Source organism: Antechinus flavipes, chromosome 6 (genome assembly GCF_016432865.1).
Source record: "Antechinus flavipes isolate AdamAnt ecotype Samford, QLD, Australia chromosome 6, AdamAnt_v2, whole genome shotgun sequence".
NCBI lineage: Eukaryota > Metazoa > Chordata > Mammalia > Dasyuromorphia > Dasyuridae > Antechinus > Antechinus flavipes.
This window is the reverse complement of record NC_067403.1, coordinates 77600702-77625542: the sequence shown is the minus strand read 5'-3', so window position 1 is coordinate 77625542 and position 24841 is coordinate 77600702. Positions and strand designations below refer to the sequence as shown.

The window sequence follows — 24841 nt, the reverse complement described above, 5'->3', positions numbered from 1 at the left end:
AGAATACCAAGCTTTGTTTGTCGATTAAAGGCTTCTTGAGGATTGGGTCTATTGCCCCCTTTTTTGTCTTTGGGGTCCTACTAAGTAGAAAAAGGCTGGTCATACTGTAAATGTTTACCAAATAATAGTTGAATGAAGTGCTTATTGATTTTGTCTTACTCTGAAAGATTACAATTTAGGTACTTTTTATTTTTTTATTTTTTTAATTTTTTAAAAGGCTTTAATTTAAAAAAAGAAGAAATGATCAATAGGATAACTTCAGAAACCCCTGGAAAGACTTACATGAACTTAAAGTATGAGAAAGTAGCAAAGTTTGAGAAACCCTAAGGCAATATGGCCTTGAGAGTGGCACAAACAATGTTGACCAAATGCAGTAATTCAATTCTGATTCCGATTATCAGTAAACTGTAGAACTCAATGATGGGAACTACTCCATTCCTACCACTTTAGGTACATTTTTAATTAAAAAAGGATTTGTCCACATGAAACTATAATAATTATTTTGAATATAATCAGCTGATATAATCTTCATGAATCTAGACTAAAAAATGAATCTAATTTCACTTCATTTCCTGATGGCAAAGGCATATTTTAAAGTACAAAAGTGACAAATTATAAAGACATAAGAATTGAGATGAATTACTGAGAGATCTAAGATGAAACTTTGTATACTAAGTAAAGCATTCCAAGAAAAAGGGTATGAATTTCAGTTAAAAACTGTTGGTTTATAGTGTAAATACAATATTAGGATATAGCTTTAGACCTTTGAAAGTATTATGACTAGTTTGCATCATTGAAAGTTAGGAGGAAAAAATAAAAAAAGACTATTTAACTGTTCAAATATTTGAAAGGTTGCTACACGGAAAGGAAGATGAACATCTGTTTTGATCATTTTGTAGATAGATTTAAGGGAAATGGGCCTAGTTTTAGTAGTAGGAATATATTATCTAGAAGATAATGAATTCCCTGACAATATATGTGATTAGATCCTGGAACAAAGATCAGAATTGCTTTTTACAGTTTTTCTTTCTGTTAATTTATGAGAACAATTTAGAAATCTCTATGTTAGGCAAAATATAAATGTAATCATTCTTGGTGGAAGTAAGACTAGCGCTTTTTTTTTTTCTTTTTGACTTTACCTTTCTCCCTATAATATTATTAATTTATAAACTTGTCATAAATGTACTGGTTTATTTGTAATATAATTTTTATTATAATATTTATATAATATAGTAATTAATTATAATAACATAATAATGTATTATTTTGTTCATAAAATTAACTCATTTTATAATAAGGACATTTATAAACTGAATTTAATTATGTTTTATAAGATTATGATTTTGGAAATATACTGAAATATGCTATGTTCCCTTTGAATATTTTAAATGAATTTTCTATTTTTCTGTTTAGGTAACTTTTGAAATGCACAAAGAAAACCTAGCTAATGTATTCAGGGAATACCAAGGGAAATTTGGTGAAGAAATTGGACCAGGCCCCTCTAGTCCAATCCAGTCTGTCTCTGGTATTAACAAGGATATTGAAGTTTCAGAAGATGTTCCACAATTAGAAATAAAGGAAGATACTTCTATTTGTATTAGCAATACTGATGATATGGAGCCATTAAAAGACATTGTAGAATCTAATATAGAACACCAAAATCACATATTATCTGATGAAGAAAAAAAAGCTGGGGAAGAAAAATATAAGGAACTAGATAAAATAGATTTGGAAGGAATAGCGACCAAGGAAACAGAATGTAAAGACAATTTACAGGTAGCTCTTGGAGTACAAGTCATGAATGTCTCTTCTAATTCTATCAAAGTGAGTGAGGAAGATAATAGAACTGGAGTCCTAAGTACATCTTTAGAAGAAGATACTTCAGATCTTCCAGAAATTTTGGACAAATCTACAGTGGAAGATGATGAAGAGGATTATGTTGAACTTAAAGTAGAAAGTAGTCCCCCCATTGAACATCAAGAAGAAAACAGTCTACCTCTTCAACTGTCAGAGGCAGGCATGTTACCTGGAGAATTTCAGCAAAATGAGTTGTCTTCAGTTGTATCTGAAGCCCATGAAAAATCTGATTCTGAGATATTAGTTGAGGCATTACCAGATTCAAGTACTTCAAAGGAAGTAACTTCTTCCAAAGTCACAGCCCAAACAGAAATCAACCCAATGTTAGATGAAGGAAAGAAAATGACTGTATATTCTGGTGATAATAGAACAGTTATTGATGGACAAATCAGCAACTCAGAAACTAGTATTGCTTCTGAGAAAAAGATTGCCAAGTTGGATGTTTCCAGCGTAGCTACAGATACTGAAAGGCTGGAATTAAAGGCCAGTACGAGTACAGACAGTTCTCAACTTCATCGGCCCAGTCCTGAGGTGGGTATAGTCGCCTTTTTCAATATGCTTTCAGCTTTGGTTATTATTAGAGAAGGAACATTTACATACAATTATTTTGTTGATGAATTGATTGATATTTTATGTCACTATAGAAATGTTATAAATCAAAAGATTTAATTTCTAATATTCCTGATGGAGAGATTATTACAAGTTTAATCTGAAATAATTTGCCTTTTTTTTTTTTTCTTGAAGGTCTGTTTTAATAGTCCAAGTTGAATCAACATTATCAAACATTTAAAATAAAGTAGGACAATTTATATTATCAAGTGTGAACTCTGCGCTTACAAGCATAGTCCCTAGAGAGTGGCTGACTAGTGCTCCCCTCAGGTTTTGGGAAGTTACTTCACTTTTCCCAAAACTTTGGAATGACATTTCCTCTCTTCAGTGCATCTATTGTAGTTTGTTTGCTGCAATTTGTAAATATTAACTCTCTTGTGATTTAGAAAAAATTTATCATCCTTTTTTATCAGTACAGGATTTCAGGAAAAATATAGCACAGTTTACAAGTAAATTTTGACTTAAGGTCTTTTCATGCATATAAATACATGGTGATACAATTTAACACAAACATCATTTTACAGAATTCTAATAAGTTATCTGGTAGTTATTTTGTTGTTTGAAACAGGCATTCCTCACTACAACAAAATAAAGAAAAGAATGAGAAAAATAAGTGTTTCATTTCACAGAGGCTTTTGCCTAATCCAGAGTTCATAGCGCATATGGTATGCTCCCTATTGGGCCTAAGTATTGGGGTCTCTGGAAGTAACATCCTCACCTTTAGCTGAGAAACCAAACTGAAAAGTTTTCCATGATTGCCAGAGTGTATGGAGCCATCCAGTTGAGGTCTGAACAAAATCTTTAGGTGATCCTTTATATATTCTATAAAGTGGTTCTTCTATAATAGGCTTTATATATAAAGACCTTAGTACCTTTGGTACCTGGGCAGATGTTCTTTTATGCCAAAGAGCACCCATAGATTTTCTTAATGGATCTCAACCAAAGACATTCCTAAAAAAAGTCCAGTTTCACCCCAAAATAGTAATTGTAGACTATTATATATAGGGCTTTCAAAAATAAATAAACCCTTAGTGTGAATTACTCAGGTTTTTTAGGCCAGCCTTCTGTTATGGACTTGCAGACATAAGAAGTTTATGTAAGCTTCTCTACAATCATGTATTGAATAAGTCTTGAAATCTAAGGTTTGTTTAAAAGGATAAGAACAAAAATAGACATCTATGAAGTTGTGTGGTATAAATACTAGGTAGTGATATTTCAGGAATATAAAGGTCATACTTCCTATCTCACCCTCAATACTTAAAAATATTATATTCACAGTACAATAACAATCCAGAAAAACAATGATCATCACAAAGAAATTGTCCTGACTTGTAAGGTCACTCTGGATAACAGATTATTGTATAATTGCTATCTAAAATAAAAGTGTTTTTTTTTTTTTTTTTTTTTTTTAGTGGATTCAAAAAACTAATGTACCCAATAGAGATTGTTCTGCATAAAGAATCTTTCCAATGGATCTTTGCCATGGTGACAAAGCTCAATACTTATTTCATTCTTTCAATTTCTGTTTTACCTTCTGGTTCTAGAATATTAGGACAGTTTTCCTTGATAATTTCTTGAAAGATGATGTCCAGGCTCTATTTTTGATCATGACTTTCAGGTAGACAAATAATATTTAAATTATCTCTCCTGGATCATTTTTCCAGGTCACTTGTTTTTCCAATGAGATACTTCATATTTTTTCTATTTTTTTTCATTTTTCTGGTTTTGCTTTATTGTATCTTGATTTTTCATAAAGCCATTAGCTTCCATTTGCTCAATTCTATTTTTTAAGAAATTATTTTCCTCAGTGAGTTTTTGTACCTTCTTTCCTAATTGGCCAATTTTGCTTTTTAAGGCATTTTTCTCCTCATTAGTTTTCTTATATTTCCTTTTGCACCTCTTTCAATTCTTTCCCTAATTTTTCCTCTTTTACTCTCTTGATTTTCAAAGTCCCTTTTGAGCTCTTCCATGGCCTGAACCCAATTCTTATTTTTCTTGGAGGCTTTGGGTATAAGAGCTTCAACTTGTTATCATCTTCTGAGTATGTGTTTTGATCCTCCTTGTCACCATAATAGCTTTCATTGGTCAGAAACTTTTTTTGTTTTCTGCTCATTTTCCTACTTGGCTTTTAACTTTTTGTTAAAGTAGCTCTTTTTCCAGGGTAGAGGGTACCTTGTCCCAAGCTTCTGGGATTTTGTGCAGTTCTTTTCAGAAATCCTTCTAGGAATCTGACCACAAGCACTGTTTTCTGCCCTGGAGATGGTAGATGTGCTGCCCCTCTGCCAGCTGTAAGATCTAGTGTGTTGTCCTGGACTGCCCTGGGACTGCACACCAGACTCTCTTCCTGTTCCCACAAACCCTCTCCACTGACCTTCTGAGTCCTCCCTGGTGTGTTGGACTGAGAAGTCCAGAAACCTCCATCACTGCTGCTGATTCAAAGGTCCTGCTTCATGGACCTTGAGAGCTAGGGTGGGGCCTGGGGTAATTTTGCATTGGGTTCCCAGTTTGATTGCACAGACCATTTCTGCTGACCTTCCAGATCCTGTTTAGCGCCTTTGGGCTGAGAGATCTGGAAGCCACCAGTACTGCCTCTGTTTCAGAGGTCAGGCCTGGTCCAGGGCTGCACTCTAGACTCCCACCTTTTCTGTGAGAATCTAAGGTATCTTTGGCTGGATTTGTTTAAAATCATTATTTAAAGGAATTTGGAGCAGTTTGGGGGAGAGGTTGGGCAAATTCCTGTCTTTACTCCCCCATTTTCCCAATACTTATTTCAGATGTTTTCTTTGCATGTATATTCTTTCTGGGATCACTCTTCTTTTTTTGGCCTTGATTGTCCCCCAAAGACATATGACTACTCTTCTCTCTGATTTCTTATACTAATCCTGAAGAGATTGTGGTGTGGAATGACCTTCATTTACTAGTATGGAAATTTGTTATTAAAAGGAGAACACTCTAATAGTAATACCAATATTTCTTTCCTTGAAGACATTTCTTGAGGAAATTAATTCTCAAAATGATTTAAAAATTATTTACCTATGGAAGAAATCTGAGACTCCTAGAAAGTCTTTTCTTTTGTGTACTGGAAATAGTAGTTGCATCCTCACACTGTCTCTGATTTTGTTGGCTTTTGTGTGATCTTAATTAGGAAAAGAATAGTATAATGGAAATAGCGTATTAGGAATAAAAAAATTTTATTTCACATCTTGACTCTTATTGACATTGCTTTTTGAACAACTCAACATACTTCCCAGAACCCTAGTTTTCTTATTTGTTAAATGTTAGTTGAATTAAAAGGGGTGTAATATTGGCCTTCCTTATTTTTGATATGCAATGTGGTACAGTGTGCAGAACGCTGCATTGCAAATTAAAAGATTTATGTTACATTCTCCCCTCTGGAAGCTTGGGCAAAGCACCTGATCTCACTGGCCCTTGGGTCCTAATCTGTAAAAAGTCTTCTTGATTAGAAGGCTTCTAAGTTCTCTCCTAGATCTATGTCTATGATTCTGTGATCTCCCAAAAGTCAATTTTAGGTTTAAATAAGATAATGTAAGTAAAACTTTCTTACTTAAAATACTTAATAATACTTACTTAAAAAAAAACTTAAAATATAAGATGCTATACAAATGAAAGATGATAATACCATAATAGTGATAAATAGTAATATGTAAGATGCCGCTGTTAGAACTAAGAGCATGGTTTCTATTGTAGGCTTTAAGACATGGCAGATTCAGAAAGTTGCTGAAAGATAGGAATTTGGGAAGTTTACACATTTTTATTGGAAGCCTTTGAGTGGACCTGCAAAAAAATGACTTGGCTAGAATTAGGTAGTAATAGTATATGTTGCTTTAAAAATTTTTAAGTGCACACAGAACTTAACTAAATATGTGCAAAAAAAAAAAAGATGGAGTAGAAGTGGGAAGATAAGACTTCTTGGTAGCAATGTTCCTCTTTTGTTCCACATTCCACCTGTCCCCTAAATTTCAGACTTCTTTTTCTTGAAATCTTGATTGTCCTCCTTCAATGTTTCCCCCTGGTAATCATTAAAATTTGGAGAGGGTAGGTAAAGGGGAGAACACAATGGCATTTGTTCTGTACTTCTAGTGTATGGCTTCAGTTATAATTCACATTATTTTTGAAAAGATATTCTTTTAATTATTTATTTTGAATAATCTTTATGATACAATGGATAGAGTGCTAGGCTGGAGCAGGAAGGACCCATCTTCCTGAGTTCAAATCTGGCCTCAGACACTTACTATCTGTGTGATCCTGATCAAATTAGTTAACTCAGTTTGCCTGATTCCTCATCTGTAAAATGAACTGGAGAAGGAAATAGGAAATGCCTTCAACATCTCTAACAAGACAGTCCCAGATGGGGTTACAAAGAGTCATGCTTGATTGAAAAAGAGCAACTGAATAGTTCCTACTGCAAAGCCAAATAATGTTTTATTATAGCAGCATTCCTTTTTGCAGAGCTACTTGTCATTATACTTTTAGATTTCTGGATAAATTTGGTACATTGTTTCGCTCTCACCTAATAAAACTCTGCCACTGGTTCCATCAAGTTCCATCAAGTCATTTGTTAATGCCATTCTTTTTGTTTATTTGTTCTCTGTATTTCACTCTCTTCTTGGATTTTCATTCCAGAGAACTTGTGCCTTATGTTATCTTCCTAATAGCATTACATATCTCTTTTGGTGATAGGGTTGCATAGGATATTAAGCACTGAGCTTACTTTTATGTTGCTCAAAGTTAAGATAATAAAATTGCAGGTGAATTGGTTAATACTGATTTATAGCATATGTAAATTTAATAACCATCTATAATTTCAGTTTTGAAATTACCATACCTGTGAGACTGTGGATTTCACAGTTGTCACTGTACATGTTCTGTTATTTCTTTTGCTCATACCTTCTCTGAAGATAGACTAATTTTTCTTTGCTTAGATATCAAGAGAACAGGAGCAAATAGGACAGGAAGTACCATCAGCTCTAGCCAACGGACAAAGAAGAGATTCCAGATCTACCATGTTTCGTATTCCTGAGTTCAGGTGGTCCCAAATGCACCAGCGTTTGCTCACAGACTTGTTGTTTTCCATAGAAACAGATATACAGATGTGGAGAAGGTTTGTTCATTGAGTCTATTTCAGAAGATATTCACTAATTCTGTTTTTTTGTTTGAAATAAACATGTAACATACCTGAAATTTTATGTTTTCTGGTATTTTACAGTTTTTTAATAAAAACAGAATGTTACTAGGCATTGATGTAGACATGAATTTTCATTTCAGATTGTCTTAGTTGCCTTGCCTGTCTAGTTTGTAATGATAGGGTTATAAAACCTTTGGCCTCTGAAAACATAATAGTTGTCCCATTTATTATAAATATGAAATCTAAGGATAACTGTGTCCTGCATATTAAAATCATTGTGAACTAAAGGAATTTTCTGATCTTTACTAACTGCTATTTTATTTGCATATATACCATATTTGTTGCAATTGATTGTGTCTGGCATTTTCTGTCATAGCGTTTGGAAATTAATTTTTTTTAAATTTTAAAATTTATTACTGCTATGTTTCTTTTTTTTATAAGTCCATTTCCACACCTCGTTCTTTCCCTTTATCCTATGAGCTCTACCTTGTAACAGAATAAAAAAGCAGCGAATAGGGAGATAGGGCAATGCACATATCGACCAAACCTGACATGATATCCTCGAAGTACCTTACCTTTGCCAATAAGTGTGAGAGGTGTATCTTTTCAACTTTTTTTCCAAAGCTAAGCTTCCTGGTCAATGTATTTTTTCCTTCTCCCTTCATGTGTTGTTGTCATTTTGTAGATTTTTTTTCATGGTTCTGAAAAAACCACTTATTTCAGTGTTCATCAGTTCATAGGATTTTTCCCATGATTCTCAGAATTTTTTATGTCCTTAATTTTTCTTTAATTTACCACAATTTGTTTAGTCATTCTCCAAAGTCTCAATTTTTGTTCTACATTGTGTATTATTTGTGAGCTTAATATTGTTAATGCTTCAACACAAAAGTGGCATGAATAGTCTCCAACTAGGAATGATCTGTTTGTTTACTAAAGGAAGTTCAAGAGATAATATGCCTAATACATCATCATTGTTGCTACCTTTTTTGGATAACAATCACTCCCTTATCATGCCATCCTTCTTAAGTAGACAAATTGTGATTCCATTTCTTTAGATTTATTAGTAAATATAATTTTTCTTTTAACAGCCATTCAACAAAGACAGTTATGGACTTTGTAAATAGCAGCGATAATGTCATCTTTGTACATAACACAATTCATCTCATCTCTCAAGTAATGGACAATATGGTTATGTCTTGTGGAGGTATATTGCCATTGCTTTCAGCTGCTACATCCGCAACAGTAAGCTCTTATAATATTACTTAAAATTTGTGAATAAACATTAATTATACACTTTGTTTCATTTAAAATGAGTAATTACTGACTAGTAGTTAAAAGTTGAGTAATATGCTTTTTATATACTTTTCAAAACTATGATTCAATTAATCATATATATATATATTTTGTTGCTCTTCAAAAGGAGTAATGTTATCTAATCCAAGAATAAAAAGTACATCTATTTTAGGGCCAGGTAGTTATGGGGAAAGATGATACTTCATTTTAATTACTTGCAATAACATGTAATAATATGACAGAGAGGCTAGTGTAGTATTTTTTGTTGTTGCAAACTTGGATTTTTGTGAAATTCAGAAATTATATAGTACTTTTGTTAAAAATATTTTTCGTTATAGTACTTGGTGTATTATAATGCTAAACTTCACTTTTTTGCAGCATGAATTGGAGAATATTGAACCAACTCAGGGTCTTACAATAGAGACCTCTGTGACATTTTTGCAGAGATTAATCAGCCTTGTAGATGTGTTAATTTTTGCAAGTTCTCTTGGCTTTACGGAAATTGAAGCAGAGAAAAATATGTCATCTGGAGGAATTTTGCGGCAGTGCCTTAGACTGGGTAAGTGTGAAATACTATTTTCTGTTTCATTTTTTTTCTACAAAGAATGCTCACATAGGAAGCATTTGATAAATGCTTTTTGAATAATTTCCTGTTAAGCTGGAAATATCACTAATAATGTTTATATTTGGGATAGCATTTGTCTTTATTTCCAAATTTTTAAGAGCAAAGGAATATTCATAACAACTGGTTATCTATAATTGAAGATGTGTAATTGAAGAATTTTTATAATAATAGCCTTTTATTTTCAAAATGCAAAACTCAAAGATAGTTTTCAACTTTCACCTTTATGAAACTTTGCAACATTATTATCTAGTACCAGTTTACATTGAGGTCATGAATATACTAATGAATATAATAATATACCAATTATACTTAGCCATTTATTATAAAATATGATTCACCATAGCTTTTCTTTATGTGGACACCTTTCCAAGTAATAATATTACATTTCTTTGAAGCTAGGCTTTTCATTTTTTACCAAATTTCTAGGTAGAACAATGCAAATATTTTTCTTATTTACAGAAGTCTTAAATCATAGTTACTTTCATGGATTCCCTCTTTGTTTCTAGGACAAAAACAATTTGAAAGTAGGTAGAGAGATGTAGGTCAAAAAGAATTTAAATCTCATTCTGAAATTGTAATATATGTTAATAGAGAAACATAACCTAGATTTACCAAATAACTCTGTTAATATGAAATTATTGAGTTAGTCAAACAAAGCTTGCATTCACTCACAGTGTTATTTAAACATTTTGAAACTTATATTTTGGTGTATTAATTGAAATGGAATAGTATAAAATATCCCTTAAAAATCAAACAAAATAATGAAGGGGGGGGTAATGCGTTTAGTGAGAATATAGTGGGAAAAAAATCTACTTAGTTTCTGATATATGTCTTTCAGTTAGCTTCTTTTTAATGATACAACATTTATGTAGCTCTGAGGATGGAAGAGGAAGAAGATGTGAGGCTCTTATTTTAATTTCTTCAACATTCTTAGAATCGGAAGAAACTTTGGGCTTGCTCTTTTGTTGGGCTTCAAAATTGCCTGTGAAAAATCATCTTATCTCAAATAAAAACACCAATTGTTAGATCTACTAGGGACTGAGTAGATTACAGAATTAATTCATATTAAGGTATCATTTATTTATTTATTTATTTATTTTTAAAATAACTTTTTATTGATAGAACCCATGCCAGGGTAATTTTTTGCAGCATTATCCCTTGCACTCACTTCTATTCCGATTTTTTCCCTCTATCCCTCCACCCCTTCCCCCAGATGGCAAGCAGTCCTTTACATGTTGAATGTATATACAGTATATCCTAGATACAATATATGTGTGCAGAACCGAACAGTTTTCTTGTTGCACAGGGAGAATTGGATAAATAACCTGGGAAGAAAAACAAAAATGCAAGCAGTTTATATTCATTTCCCAGTGTTCTTTCTTTGAGTGTAGCTGCTTCTGTCCATTAAGGTATCATTTATATGAAAATTTTGCTTTCCCTCTTCATTAGTATACACTGATTATAAAATATATTCTAAATTATGTCAGGCACAGTACCTGACTGGCTTACTTATAGTAAGTACTATTTAAATGTTAGCTATTGTTACTATTAGTGTTATTTCCATTTTTAAAGAGGAGTCTGATGTTTCTCCAAGTATCTGAATGCATATGGGCTTATTGACCTATCAGCTTCTCAGTAACTCCAGGAAACCACCAGGGAATAAGATATTTAGAATTCTTACTGAAGTCTAATTCAATTTGTAAAATCTATTTTCTCACTTTCTTTCTTACATATATAAAGGACTCTGTGTTCTTTAATGTAGCATAATGGAAAATTGCTTTATTTTTTTTCTTTGTTCATCACAGTATATAAAAGATGAATCCTTTCCAGATCCAAATTCTGTGTTTCAATTGATGGCAAGGGTGATATAGTGGGACACAGCATTGGTTTTACAATAAGAATTTGTGGTTGGGATAGTTAGGTAGCGCAGTGGACAGAGCACTAGCCCTGAAGTCAAGAGGACCTGAGTTCAAATCTGGTCTTAGACACTTAACAACTTCCTAGCTGCGTGACCCTGGGCAAATCACTTAACTCCAATTGCCTCAACAGCAACAAAAAAAAAAAGTTTCGTTTTGAGCTTGATTCTTTTAATTTCTTGATGTTAGCCTTTGACAAGTTATGTAAGCACTTTGAGATAGTCATTCTCTTTCCAACTACTTCCCTAGATAAAATGAGGATAATTCTATAGTATCTCTCCAGAGTTGTGAAGAAAATACCCTCTAAAGTATAAAGCTGTAAATTTATATGAGCAATTAGCCATCTTCTACATGTCATTTATACTTAGACGTTGTTGAGTCATATTTCAGTTATGTTTGATTCTTTGCAACCCCATTTGAGGTTTTTTCGGTAAAAGGACTAGAATGGTTTGACATTTCTTTTCCTGGCTTATTTTACAGATAGGGAAACTGAGGCCAACATAGCTAAGTGACTTGCTCAGGGTCATAACAGCCAATAAATGTCTGGAGTCAGATATAAACTCAAGTCTTCCTAATTCCAGGTTCAGCTCTCTACTCACTGAGCCATCTCATGCACTTCCTTCCCTTTCACTGAATTTATATTTTAGTGGGAATTATTTATATTATTGACAGATCATTGCCCTGCAGATAATAGTTGATGGGATAAGATAGTAGAAGGCCTTCTATAAAAGTCAAGCCTAATATATATGTAAGCTGCTAATATTGTTTGGTCTCTTCTCACTGGGCTTTATTTAGTCAATTTTCTATGCTACAACTCTTTCCCTTTTCCTTTACATTTCTCATCTTCCATCATAACAATAATTGTTATATTTTATGGAGTGTGAATAATGGGAATTTGGGAGGTAGCTTTTCGTTTAGTTCCTGGATTAGATACTAACATGCCACCAAAGCAGGAAATTCATCTCATAATAACTTAAAACAGCTAAAACTTTTAAACTTGTTGAAGGGAGACAGCAAGGTGGCACAGTACATAGAGCATTGCCAACTGTTTTAGAATCTTAAGGTACATTAAGAATTATGTGTAAATTTCACAGGATTTTCACATTGATTTTAGAAATTAGTCTACTTAGGAGCTCCATTATGTTTTTTAGAAAATAGGGCTTTCCCCCCACTTTCAGTGCCAAAATATATAACTTAGAAGGGTCTGAGTTCAAATCCGGTTTCAGACAGTTGACACTTAATAGTTGTGTGGTCTGGCCAAGTCACTTAACCCCTATTGTTTTACTGAAAAGAAATCCCAAAGTAAATAAACAAAACTTATTGAAGGTAATTTAATCTCTTAGTTCTAATATAGACATTATAATATACATAATAGTCATATTTAAACTTATATTGTAATATACATTACACAGATCATTCCAAATAATTAATTTTCCTTTTCCTAAACACAAATTCTACCTCTTCTTTCTCTACCCACCCCTAACTTTATTTATTTATTTTTCAATAGTTTGTGCGGTGGCAGTTAGAAATTGTTTAGAGTGTCAACAGCATTCACAACTGAAATCTAGTGGAGACTCAGCAAAAGGACATAGAACAACACATAATTTGATAACCGCTGGAAAATCTGCAGCAAAGGCAAGCATATGGATTAATGAATTTTAAATAAACACATATATTGTAATTTCATGATTAATTTTTTTAGCAGTGAAAACTGTAATAAAAATTTGTTGAACTTCTTAAAGCAGTAATTTTAACTTATAAACATAATATTAAGTATTTATGTTTTTAACTTCTATTATAAATTGTGTTCCTCCTTAGGTTTTTCTGCTTTTCTAAGTGTTTGCTTTTCCAATTTCTATAATGCTTCTTTCTTTAGCTATGGCATTTACCTTTCTTGCTCTGTCACTCTCCTTAGTAGGCTCTGTAGCGTTATGTGTCTGTATGCCACTTTGGTTTTTTCTTCTGTTTTAGCAGAAACAATGGAATATTCCTTGTATTACTTTTCTGCTTCTTTGAGTGATATGTTTATTTCTGAACATCTCTGTGATTTTCTTTCTTAGAGTCCAATGGATATTGTAACTGGTGGCATATCTCCAGTGAGAGATTTCGACAGACTTCTGCAAGACATGGATATCAACCGTCTTAGGGCAGTTGTCTTCAGAGATATAGTATGTTATTCTTCTTGTTGTGGTTGTTGTTATTTCTGGTTTTTTAACTTGTAATTTGTCCTCTATCCTGGGAATCCCACCTTAAAATTGAAAAATCCATGGACTTTAAGGTATGTTAGTAATAAGGAAAATAAGTTTTTAGCGAGTGAAACATTTGGCAACTGTTTTAGAATCTTAAGGTACAGGGAGAATTATGTGTAAAACTTCACAGGATGTTTACTTTGATGTGAGAAATTAGTCTACTTAGGAACTCTATAGTGTTTTTTAGAAAATAGGGTTGCCCCCTTCAATGTCCAACATATACATCACAAAAATACATTATGAAATCTTGCTACTCATTGGACAATTTTAAAGTTAAAATGTTGCATGGTATCATGCATGTTTTCTACTCTTTTCTGTTCCATTATAATTGGTTGAGATCTCTTGCAATCAGAAAAGGGAAATATTCAGAACCAAGGAAAGAAAGAAATGGAATGGCAGAAATTTATTCAGGAAACAATTTGTACAGTGTTCTTTTGGGGGGGAAAATAAATATATTTATGGGAAATTAAAAATAGTAAACCTCGGTATGGATTTATTATTTATTGTTTGTCTTTTAATTTTGACAAGTATGAGGATAATTAACCAATTTTTAGTCAACTAGAATCCTTCAGACTATTTCAGAGCAATCAGTGTTTTGAGAAGATCTACTCATGTTAGATATAATACCTTGTGTGATGATATAGTTCAGTTTAGCAGACCTTTTAAAAATATTTTACAATGTGCATTATGATTTGTGCTGTGAGAGATTCAAACATAAGACTTGCTTTCTGCTTTTTTGGACCATATGTCTATAATATATTCAGCTTTAATACAAAATGGAACATCTTATTTATATGAAATACCAAATTCCATGTGAGGTATGAGGCTATAAATTAATTTGTTTCAGAAGAGCAATTGGGAGATCGTGACAAGCTTAATGGAAGAAAAGTTTTTTGAGACAGGATTTCAAGAGGTAGACAAACTTAGATTTTGTTCTAAGAATTATCAAAAGTATGTGGAAAAGTGGATGATATGCCCAGGAGACACAACAATTACTTCAATTTGATTCTATTTTACAGGGAAGAAAAAAATTTTTTTTTTAAAAGCTCCTCTCTATGTACGTTCTAAAAGGTTGGTCATTGTAAGGCTGAAGAGCTTGTGCAGTAGTGGTCTATCCTCTATAAGACTTAATTGCTTCTGAGTAGATATGCTTCCAAGAAAGAAGTATTCTATAAATTTTAAGCCAGATATTCTTAGTTTCAGATTTTCTTTTAAAACTTCTTTAAAAATATTTTGATAATTGTATTTCAATATAATTGGTTGCTTTTGTAATCATATATATTTCATTTTGTTTGTTTAAAAACGTTGTTCTGTTTATTTTACCTTTTTAACAAGTTAAATATAGCCTCTTTTCCTTCTCTCTCTTGACACTGCCATTATCCTTGCATTGTCTTCTCCTGTGCAGTCAACACCTCATACTTGGTCAGCTGCAGCTGTTTGGTTTTTGGTCTCTATGCTTCTAACTTTCCACTCTAGTTCATCATTCTACCAGCTTTCAGAATGTTCTTCTGGAAGTGCAGGATCAACTATGTCAGCTCCCTGCCCCCAATGCACTAAACTACAGGGTTATCCTGGCATTTCCTGCATTAAATATAAAATGCTATGCTTGGTATTCAGAGTTCTTTACATCTTAATTCCCTCCAACATTTCCAGTCCTCTTACCCTTCTTTTCCTCTAGATACAGTAATGTTGGTCTCCTTGTTCTTTAGACCAGACACTGCATCTCTCTACTTTGAGCATATTCATTGGCTGTTTCCCATGCTTAGAATGCTTTTTCTCCTCATGTATACCTTCTGACTTTCCTGACTTTCTTTCAGTCCTGGCTAAATCCTACCTTCTCTGTAGGAGAAGCTTATTCTTATATCTCATAATACTACTGCCTTTCCTGTCTTGATTATCTACAGTTTATTTTGTATATAACTTGTTTGTACATAGTTATTTCCACATTGTCTCCATTTAATGATCGTCTCCTTGAAAATTTTAACTGTTTTTTCCTTTCTTTATATACCCAGCTCTTAGCACAGTTCCTAGCACAGAATAGGTGCCTAATAAATGCTTATCAAGTAAAAGGCTGAGAAATGGTCCACAGGATCACCAGTCTGCCCACAATCCATGACAAAAAATAGATTAAAATCCTTGAATTACTATTATTTTAAAAATCTGCATGGAAAGCTTATTAATGAGCTTGGAGTGGTGTATTTGCTAGATTATTGTGTACTAAATGTTTTTGTTCGAAGGTTTTTCAGTCTGTTTCAAAATATTTTTATGGAGCACTAGCATCTCTAATGTCATTATTTTCTATGTTATGTATACACATAATGCATACATGCCAACTTATGTAACTAATCAGAGAAGGAATGGAGTCCACATTATTAGAATGATTTTATTGTAGTTTTGGAACTTTGGGGCTCTCTCTAAAAGTTTAATTATTTTGATTTAAAATATTGCTGAAAGGAAAACTTTTCTCTTAATGGCTATATACTTGAATTTTTTTTTAATTTATTAAATTTATTTTATTTGAAAAAAAGTAAGAAAAAAAAGAAAAACAGAAAAGAAATATATAGCAAAACAAAACATTGTCATGTGCCCAGAAGAGCATCAAGGAGGATTCAACATATATAACAACAAATTGCTGAGTCAAGAAAGTATATATATTAGTAGAAGAAATTATATTTATTAATGTCCACTTTTTCTTTACTTCCTTATAATTTTTCTTTGGGTCTCTGTTGTGCATCTTATTTTCTTTATTCTTTTCCCCCCTTTCATCTCCTCTTCACCTCCAAGCAAGTTATAATTAAGAAATATATATATATATATATATGTACTTTCATGTACACACTCACCCTCTCCCCTCATATATACACACATCTTTCCTATCCCTGCTGACTCTTTAATTGAAATTCTGTTACTTGACTTGCCTATTACTTAACTTGCCCCTACCCAAGGATCATTTCCTTGTTTTCTTTCCTCACCCTTTGCTTCCCTATCCATCCATCTGTCCCCCCTTATTTCTTATAAATTTGGAAGGTATTATACCCTTCAAGATATATGTGTATTGTTACCTATTGAACCCATTCTCAATGTGAGTAGGTTTTCAGAACTATGAGCTCTCATCCCCCTCTAATGTCTCTGTCTCCATTCTTCCTCTGCACCTCATTTGTATGACATGATTACTGTTTTTACCTTAATTGTGCCAATTTTCCTTTTGAACTATCCTACTGTTGATGTAAATCAATAATTTGTCCATGTTAAATTCCTTAAAATTGATCTTTCATATTGGCTCTTATATATTACATTTTCTGTTAAGGTGGGAAAATCTCTGCATGTTCATTGAATGTTCATTCTTTCTCGTTTAAGATTATAGATAATTTTGTTGGGTATGATATTTTTGGCCATAGGTTAGCTCTTTTGAATATCAGTAGATATGATTCCAGGACATGTGGTAGGATTATTTTCTAGGATTATTTCCTGCATTATTTTATCAAGGTTCTCTTTTTGGTCACAACTTTCTGGAAGTCCAGTTATGGTCACAACTTTCTGGCAGTCCAGTTATTCTTCTATTTTCTCTTTTTGATTTGTTCTTCAGATCTGTTGTTTTTCTTATGAGTTGTTTCACATTGTGTTTATTTTCTCCTTCTTTATGCTCTGTTTTGTTATTTCTTTATCTCCCATAGCTTCACTGACTTCCCCTTGTCTAGTTCTTATTTTCAAAGAGTTATTTTCATCTTTGAGACTCTATACCTTCTTTTCTAATTAACTTTTTTCTTTTCATAATCTTTTTGGGTTTTGTTGCATGGTTTTGATTTTTTCCTTTAGTTTTTCCTCACTCTCTCTTACTTGATTTTTGAATTCTTTTTTGAGTTCTTCTATAAATTCTCTTTGATTAGAGAGCCATTTCACTTTACTCTTTGGAGAGAAACTTCTTTTTCTTATTTTTAATTTTTTTTACTGAAGTGTCTTCCTCTGAATATGAACCCCAGTCTTCCCTGTTCCCATATTATATTTCAGTGGTGGGGTCTTCTTGATTTTTTTTTTTACCAGTCTATGTTCTCCCTGAGGTGCACATTTATTCTATTTGTCCGGGAAATTGGAAAAGCTTGAAATTTATCAAACTACTCTATCGTCTTTCCAGAATCCTCCCTGGGATTCTTTTTTGGAGACGGTAACTTACCTAGTTGAACCCAACTCAGCAGAGAATAATAAAAGATAATTTCTCTGAACATTTTTCTTCTCTTATACATTATAAAGGAATTATTATTATCCAATTAATAATAATAGTGGTAGAATATAATGATACTGTTGTATACTATTTAGGTTCTAGTATATGTAAGGATCTAGATGTTAGTTTTATTAGATAGGATTACTGATGTTTTGGTATGAATTTTGTAGGGCCATCTTGGTGACATAGTGAATAATGCTGGTCTTAAAATCAAAAAGAGTCAGTTTTATGAGTTCAAATCTGGCCTCAGATGCTTACTACCTGCATGACTTTGGGCAAGTCATTTAATCCTGTTTCTCATCTGTAAAATGTTCTGAAGAAGGAAATATGAATTTACTTCAGTTTCTTTGCTAAGAAAACTCCAAATTGGGTCATAAACAGTCAGATATGACTGAAAAGTAGTTGAACAAGAACGATAAATCTTGAGGGGAATATTCAGTTATGTCACATTTAAAACCATCTGAGATATTCACCATTTGCTACATTATCAGTAAACACTAAAGTGACTAATACTACTAAAGTAGTAAAGAGTCAAAATGACTGTGACAAAAAAGAATGGAATGCTAAATTATGAGATCAGGTATTTTATATTGCTTTTCTACCCATACACTTTTCTATTTATTGGTCTTAACTTCTAAATTGTTTTGTAAAGCAGTCTCTATGATCTATATCATAGTTTCTTTCTAGCTTTTTTTTTTTTAAACTTTAGACTCTTAAAGATCTTATGGTCTTCAAATCTATAAAATTCTACTTGATGCTAAAAACAAAGAACTTTCATTAGTGAAAGCATAATTTTTAAAAGGACAGTTAATTAAGATAACACCATAGAGAAGCTAATGAAATATATGAATATATTATATATGGAAATAACCAGTACTTCTAGTGCTGTAAAGGTTAATTGGTAAAGACTTTAGAATGAGAGGAAGAATGAAATAGCCTGTGTGACTTCAATTTTGGAAGCTTTAACAAGAAAAGGCAGGAAAAGTATAGTAATACAATAGAGAAATTAATTTTCAGATAAAGCATTTTAGTGTTTATGCAAAACTTTCCTGGTTTTCATTTTTAGGTCTGTGGCTTTTATTGTCCACTCCGCCATTTTCTTCACTATCTTCTTTTAATTACTTTCTCCTTAATTTTTCAGAGAATGTTTTTGCTTCAGAATATACCCTTATATATATTTCACAATGACTTTGATGTCCTTCTTATCCTGTTTATTTTCTTTTAAAGTACCAAAACAGTAATTAATAAAAAGATTTAAAACCCTGTCAGCTGCAGTCACTAATATTCTGTTGAACAGGTTGTATCCTACAGTTATATATGACTTGAATTCTAATAAATTATCTCCATTGCAAGGTTTTTATAAAGGAAGAACCTGATCAATAGGGTTACTACCCTCATAAAGTTCTTTGTAAAATAAGCCATCACTATAAACTATTTGGTCTTTTTTTTTTTTTTTTTTTTTTTTTTTGCTGATGCAATTGGTATTAAGTGACTTGCCCAGGATAACACAGATAGGAAGTGTTAAGTGTCTGACTGTTTGATCATCCTTAACATTTTCTAATCATGCTGTGCAAATCATTGATAAATAGAAATCATTGATTTTTATTTCCTTTCCTGTTTCTCTTGTTATTTTCTGTAATTTCAGGCCTAAGGAAGGTATAATTTAGCTCCCTAACTTTATAGGTGAGGATATTGAATCTAATAAAAATTAAATGAGTAGACCAGTGTTATACAGAAAGTAAGTGGGAGAAATTGGGCAATTCAGTTGATTTTTTTTCTTTTCATCTTATATGATAACAAGTGTCACTGGCTAATTCATTGGCTTTATAGCTTTAGTTTTGTTGATTTTTTTTCTTCCATTTTTAAATTTTTGCTAACTCATGCTCAGTATCTTTGGTGACTTCTACATATTTGCAATACTCAGTTTCATTGTTTTTTCATGGTAAAATCTCTTTTCAAAATTTTGCCTTACCTTTTCTTTTCTTTCTTTCTTTCTTTCTTTCTTTCTTTCTTTCTTTCTTTCTTTCTTTCTTTCTTTCTTTCTTTCTTTCTTCTTTCCTTCTTTCCTTCTTTCCTTCTTTCCTTCTTTCCTTCTTTCCTTCTTTCCTTCTTTCCTTCTTTCCTTCTTTCCTTCTTTCCTTCTTTCCTTCTTTCCTTCTTTCCTTCTTTCCTTCTTTCCTTCTTTCCTTCTTTCCTTCTTTCCTTCTTTCCTTCTTTCCTTCTTTCCTTCTTTCCTTCTTTCCTTCTTTCTTCCTTCTTTCCTTCTTTCTTCCTTCTTTCTTCCTTCTTCCTTTCTTTCTTTCTTTCTTTCTTTCTTCCTTCCTTCCTTCCTTCCTTCCTTTCTTTCTTCTTCCTTCCTTCCTTCCTTTCTTTCTTCTTCCTTCCTTCCTTCCTTCCTTCCTTCCTTCCTTCCTTCCTTCCTTCCTTCCTTCCTTCCTTCCTTTCCTCCCTTCCTTCCTCCCTTCCTCCCTTCCTCCTCCCTTCCTCCCTCTCTTCCTCCCTCCCTCTTCCTTTTTATTCAAGGGATTTAAACAGAACAGACATTTCTTGAATAAAATGGAAAGTTTCCAAGAAATGAAAATATAAATCCATTAAGTCACCTTGCACACAACTTGGCAGAGAAAAAACAAACACAAATTGCAACAGTTATACAAGGCCCACAACTAAGTAGTGATGAGTCTTCAGTCACTCTTGATACTTTGTCCATCTAGCCAATGTGTTTAGCTTGATATCCAGAGCTTGCTTTTTGGAGACAAAAATCAGCTGAAGTTAAATTCATCAGAACACCCGCTTGGGTGGTGATGGTGATTGTGATGTCAGCTTTGCTCAAGAAACATGAGAGTCATCAGCACTTTCCAAAAGTGTATTAAACATCCCTTAAATATCCCAAGTGAGAATCAAGAAGGCAACACTATTAGCAGAAAGAAGTTAGCAGATTAAGGATAGCTATGTACAGCTTGGAAAAGAAATGGTATGCTCTTTCACTTCTTAAGCTTTTTGGGCAGTGGCCACCGGAACAGCAAGAAGTGAGGCTCTGGTTCATGGATCATGTAATGGACCCATCCCTGACTCTGCTGGACACCAAGGTTCCTCTACTCAGACTCAGACATCAAACGGGTCTTAGGGACCAGTTTGGCTATGTCCTTGGGCAGCATGACGTGTCAGTACTCAAACTCCTCATCGTCATATTTGTCCGAATAGTAAATTTGTTTATGCGATATGTCCGCTTCTCCCCAGGGACCCCAACCCCACGCCACCAACTGCCTAACAACAGCTATGTGAGCATACCATCTTAAATTTTCTTATGAGAGGTTTTATAATTTGTAAATACAACAGACCTTCACACGTACTCTTAACTCAATCTTCTTTTCCTTTTAATGTCTTTTATCTTTTTATTTTATGACTGATCTTCGCCTATAAATATTGGTGTTTTCTTGTTAACATTCTATTTTAAACAAATGTTAATATATATTACCTTGTGAGAGAGGCTACATAGTACTCTTTTGTTACTTTCCTGGTTATGTTAATATCTTTTCCAATTCTCCTTTTGGACATTAGACATTCTGGATTCTTTGGTAATAGCTTATCTTCACACATTGCATCAGGTTATTTATCATATGATCTCTTTGCCTGGTCTTAAGAAGATGATTATCATGTGATGAAAATGGTATGATTATGGATTGTGAGTTTTTTGTTTTTTGGTTTTTTTTTTGGATGTTGTGAACCCAGTGGAATGGAGTTTGCTAATAGATCAGGGGAATTTTATGAACATCATTTATCCTGGTTACAGCAAAACATTTGACAGTTTCTCATGATAGTTTTTACATGATAAAGGGAGTAACTAGGAAATAGCATACAGTTTGTTGAATTAAGTAAATTGGTGAATTAAATGAATAGTTTCAAAGCAATCATTAATTAGTTGATGTCACTGCAGAACAACACATTTAATTAACTTTCCCAAGAAATTGTTCTTAGCATTATTTTATTCAGTTTAAAAAAATTATAATGACTTGGTTAATGGTTTGAGTGATAAAATAGTATTGTTTTGGAAGATATATTTAACATATTCAATAGCTAAAGATGTGGAAGTGTATGGAGATGAGTATCATGCTTCATCATGGATAATGTGGAATTAGAATTGGTCAGTGTGTTGGTTAGAGTTCCTAAATCCTCATATAATTCTTCTTAGATCTCTTTGGGTGTAGAACTTAAGGGGTGGTATGAGTATGTGGTGACTAAGGTATAAACTTCTAAATGTAAGGGAATGAAGAATAGCTTTATGTAGGAAGTCATACTTAAAACTATACTTCTAAGACAGATATTTTATATGGTGAAATTCAAGAGGGATTGCATTCTAGATAAAGGACATCATTTATTTAAATATGTAGAGCCAAAAGATTTGAATGTCTTATTTGGGAATATAACTGGCAGGCTGGTTTGAATTGAATGGTAACTATGTGAGGGTTCATAATATGAAGTAAGATGTGGAAGTTTAAATGGTACTCATATTGTGTTTTTATGTCAGATTAAGAATTTTAGAATTTATCCTTGTGGCAAAATGGAGCGTTTGAAGATTTTTGAATGAAGCAGTGTCATGATCAGATCAATATTTTGAGAATGTAATTTTGGTGCTTGAGTGGAGAATTAATTAAAATATCTTTTTTTAATTAAAATTTTGAGCTATTGGATAGATTTAATTTGGTCTTCCTTATTTCTCTAGAAAGTTTTGTTCATATTTTAAAAGTTTTAGTTATATTTCATCACTAAGATTTCCCAAAGCATTATGTCAGTCTATGTCAGTCTGAACATGTCCATAAGTAAAGTACGATGTCTCCCTTTTGTCTCCAGGATCAAATTCAAACGCTCTGTTTGACATTCATAGCCCCTTTATAACATATCCCTCTATTACTTTTTCACTCTTCTTATACCTTACTCCTTGCCATGTATTAATAGATCCAGTGATAATGGCTTCCTGACTCTTCTTGGTTTCAGACATTTTTTCTGGCTTACTCTCATTCTTGGAATGCTTTTTCCTCATTTCCTTTTACTGGAAGCTTCCTCCAACCCTTTTAATTCTAGTTTTCCCTCTGTTATTTCCTTTTTATCCTATATATAGCTTAATTTGTATCCGTTTGTTTGCATGTTGTTTTCCTCTTTAGATTGTAAGGTCCTCAAGGACAGGAGCTTGTCTCTTTTTTATATCGCCAGTGCCTGACACTTATTGGGTGCTCAATATGTGATTATCAGTTTGATCTTTAAAAGTTTATAGGCCTTCTTTCCATTTGATCAATCTCATTTAAGATTTTTTAAAGTTTATTTTAACATTTTTTTCTATTATGAACTTAAACATCAACATCAACTAACAGACATTTCATTAAAGAATAGACATGGATTGTGTATGAAATGGAATTTTTTTTCTTCTTTTTTCTTATCACGATGCAATAAAATGTATTTATTAAAGGGCCTTTAAATGAGAGATTAATAAAATTGAAAATAAAAAAAATTATACCACACTAGGAGCTGTTTTTATTGTTTAAAAACAACATTACCAACTAATTCTTTTATTTTTTTAAAAAGAAAAGCAAATTACCAGTATCAAAAATGAAGAGGGTGAATAAAGATAGAAGAAATCATTAGGCGCTATTTCACTCAAGAATATGCCAATAATACTAACAATCTAAAAGAAATGGATGAATATTTACAATAATATAAATTGTGTGTGTGTGTGTGTGTGTGTGTGTGTGTGTGTATGGAAATTATATAAAATATAAGGAACATATATATGGAAATAAAATACTTAAATGATCCCATCCTAGTTTTATATTTTTTATATTCAATACTTTTATTTTCCCCAATTACATATAAAACAATTTTTCCATTTGTTTTTTATGAGTTCCAGATTCTCTCCCTTCCTCTCCACTCCTATTCCCCATTAAGAAGGCACATGTGAAGCTATGCAAAATATTTCCATTAAAGTCATGTTTTGAAAAAACAGATTTCCCCCTCAAAAAAACCCTCAAGAAAAATAAAGTAAAAGAAAATATGCTTCAATCTATATTCAGAGACAATCTGTTCTTTCTCTGGGTATGGAAAGCATTTTTCATCATGAGTCCTTCAGAGTAGTTGTGGATCATTATATTGCTGATCGTAACAAGATCATTTACAGTTGGTCATCTCACAATATTTCTTTTTGCTTGAGTTCATAGAAGACTTTCCAGTTTTTCTCAAGAGCATTCTGCTTATCATTTCCCTTAGAACAATCACATTCCATCATAATCACATGTGCCCCGCCTTTTTCTTTTTTAGTCTTCCTTCCTTCTTTCCTTCCTTTTTAAAGTTATATTCAGTCATCAAGATTTCCCAAAGCACTGAACATGTTAGTCTGAACACATCCATAAGTATGGTGTCTCCTTTTTGTCTCTAGGATCAAATTCAAGTGCTCTGTTTGACATTCACAGCCTCTTTATAACATATCCCTCTATTACTTTTCAACTCTTCCTTACTAATTTCCATGTATTAATAGATCCTCCTTCCCTTTCCTCCCTTCCTTTCCATCTCTCCCTTCCTTCTCATCCCTTCCCTTCCTTTCCATCTCTTCATCCCTCTCTTCCCTCCCTTCTTTTCTGTCCCTCCCATCCTTCCCTCCCTTTCCACTGAGGCAATTGGGATTAAGTGATTTGCCTAAGGTCACACAGCTAGGAAGTGTGTCTGAGAGCAGATTTGAACTCAGGTCCTTCTAACTCGGACCTGGTGCTTTATCTGCTACGCCATCTAGCTGCCCCCTTTTAAAATTTTCTTTTGGGATTCATGCCTAGGAGTGGTATTGTTAGGTTAAAGGATATGCATGATTTTATAGTCCTTTGAGTGTAGACAGACCATTATCTTTTGAAAAATCTCTCTCTCTCTCTCTTTTTAAAATATAAATTT

At 32.8% G+C, this 24841-nt stretch overlaps 1 protein-coding gene across 1 annotated transcript in view; it reads left to right on the top strand.

Moving 5' to 3' along the window:
• The window catches only part of LRBA (LPS responsive beige-like anchor protein), a 745582-nt gene that overhangs the window by 166171 nt on the left and 554570 nt on the right, over window positions 1-24841 (top strand). Inside the window, exons 22-27 of the mRNA XM_051966352.1 lie at window positions 1414-2388; window positions 7410-7588; window positions 8701-8854; window positions 9284-9464; window positions 12954-13081; window positions 13507-13614. Coding sequence (XP_051822312.1) covers window positions 1414-2388; window positions 7410-7588; window positions 8701-8854; window positions 9284-9464; window positions 12954-13081; window positions 13507-13614 — 1725 coding nt within the window. The remainder of the gene's footprint in view (window positions 1-1413; window positions 2389-7409; window positions 7589-8700; window positions 8855-9283; window positions 9465-12953; window positions 13082-13506; window positions 13615-24841) is intronic.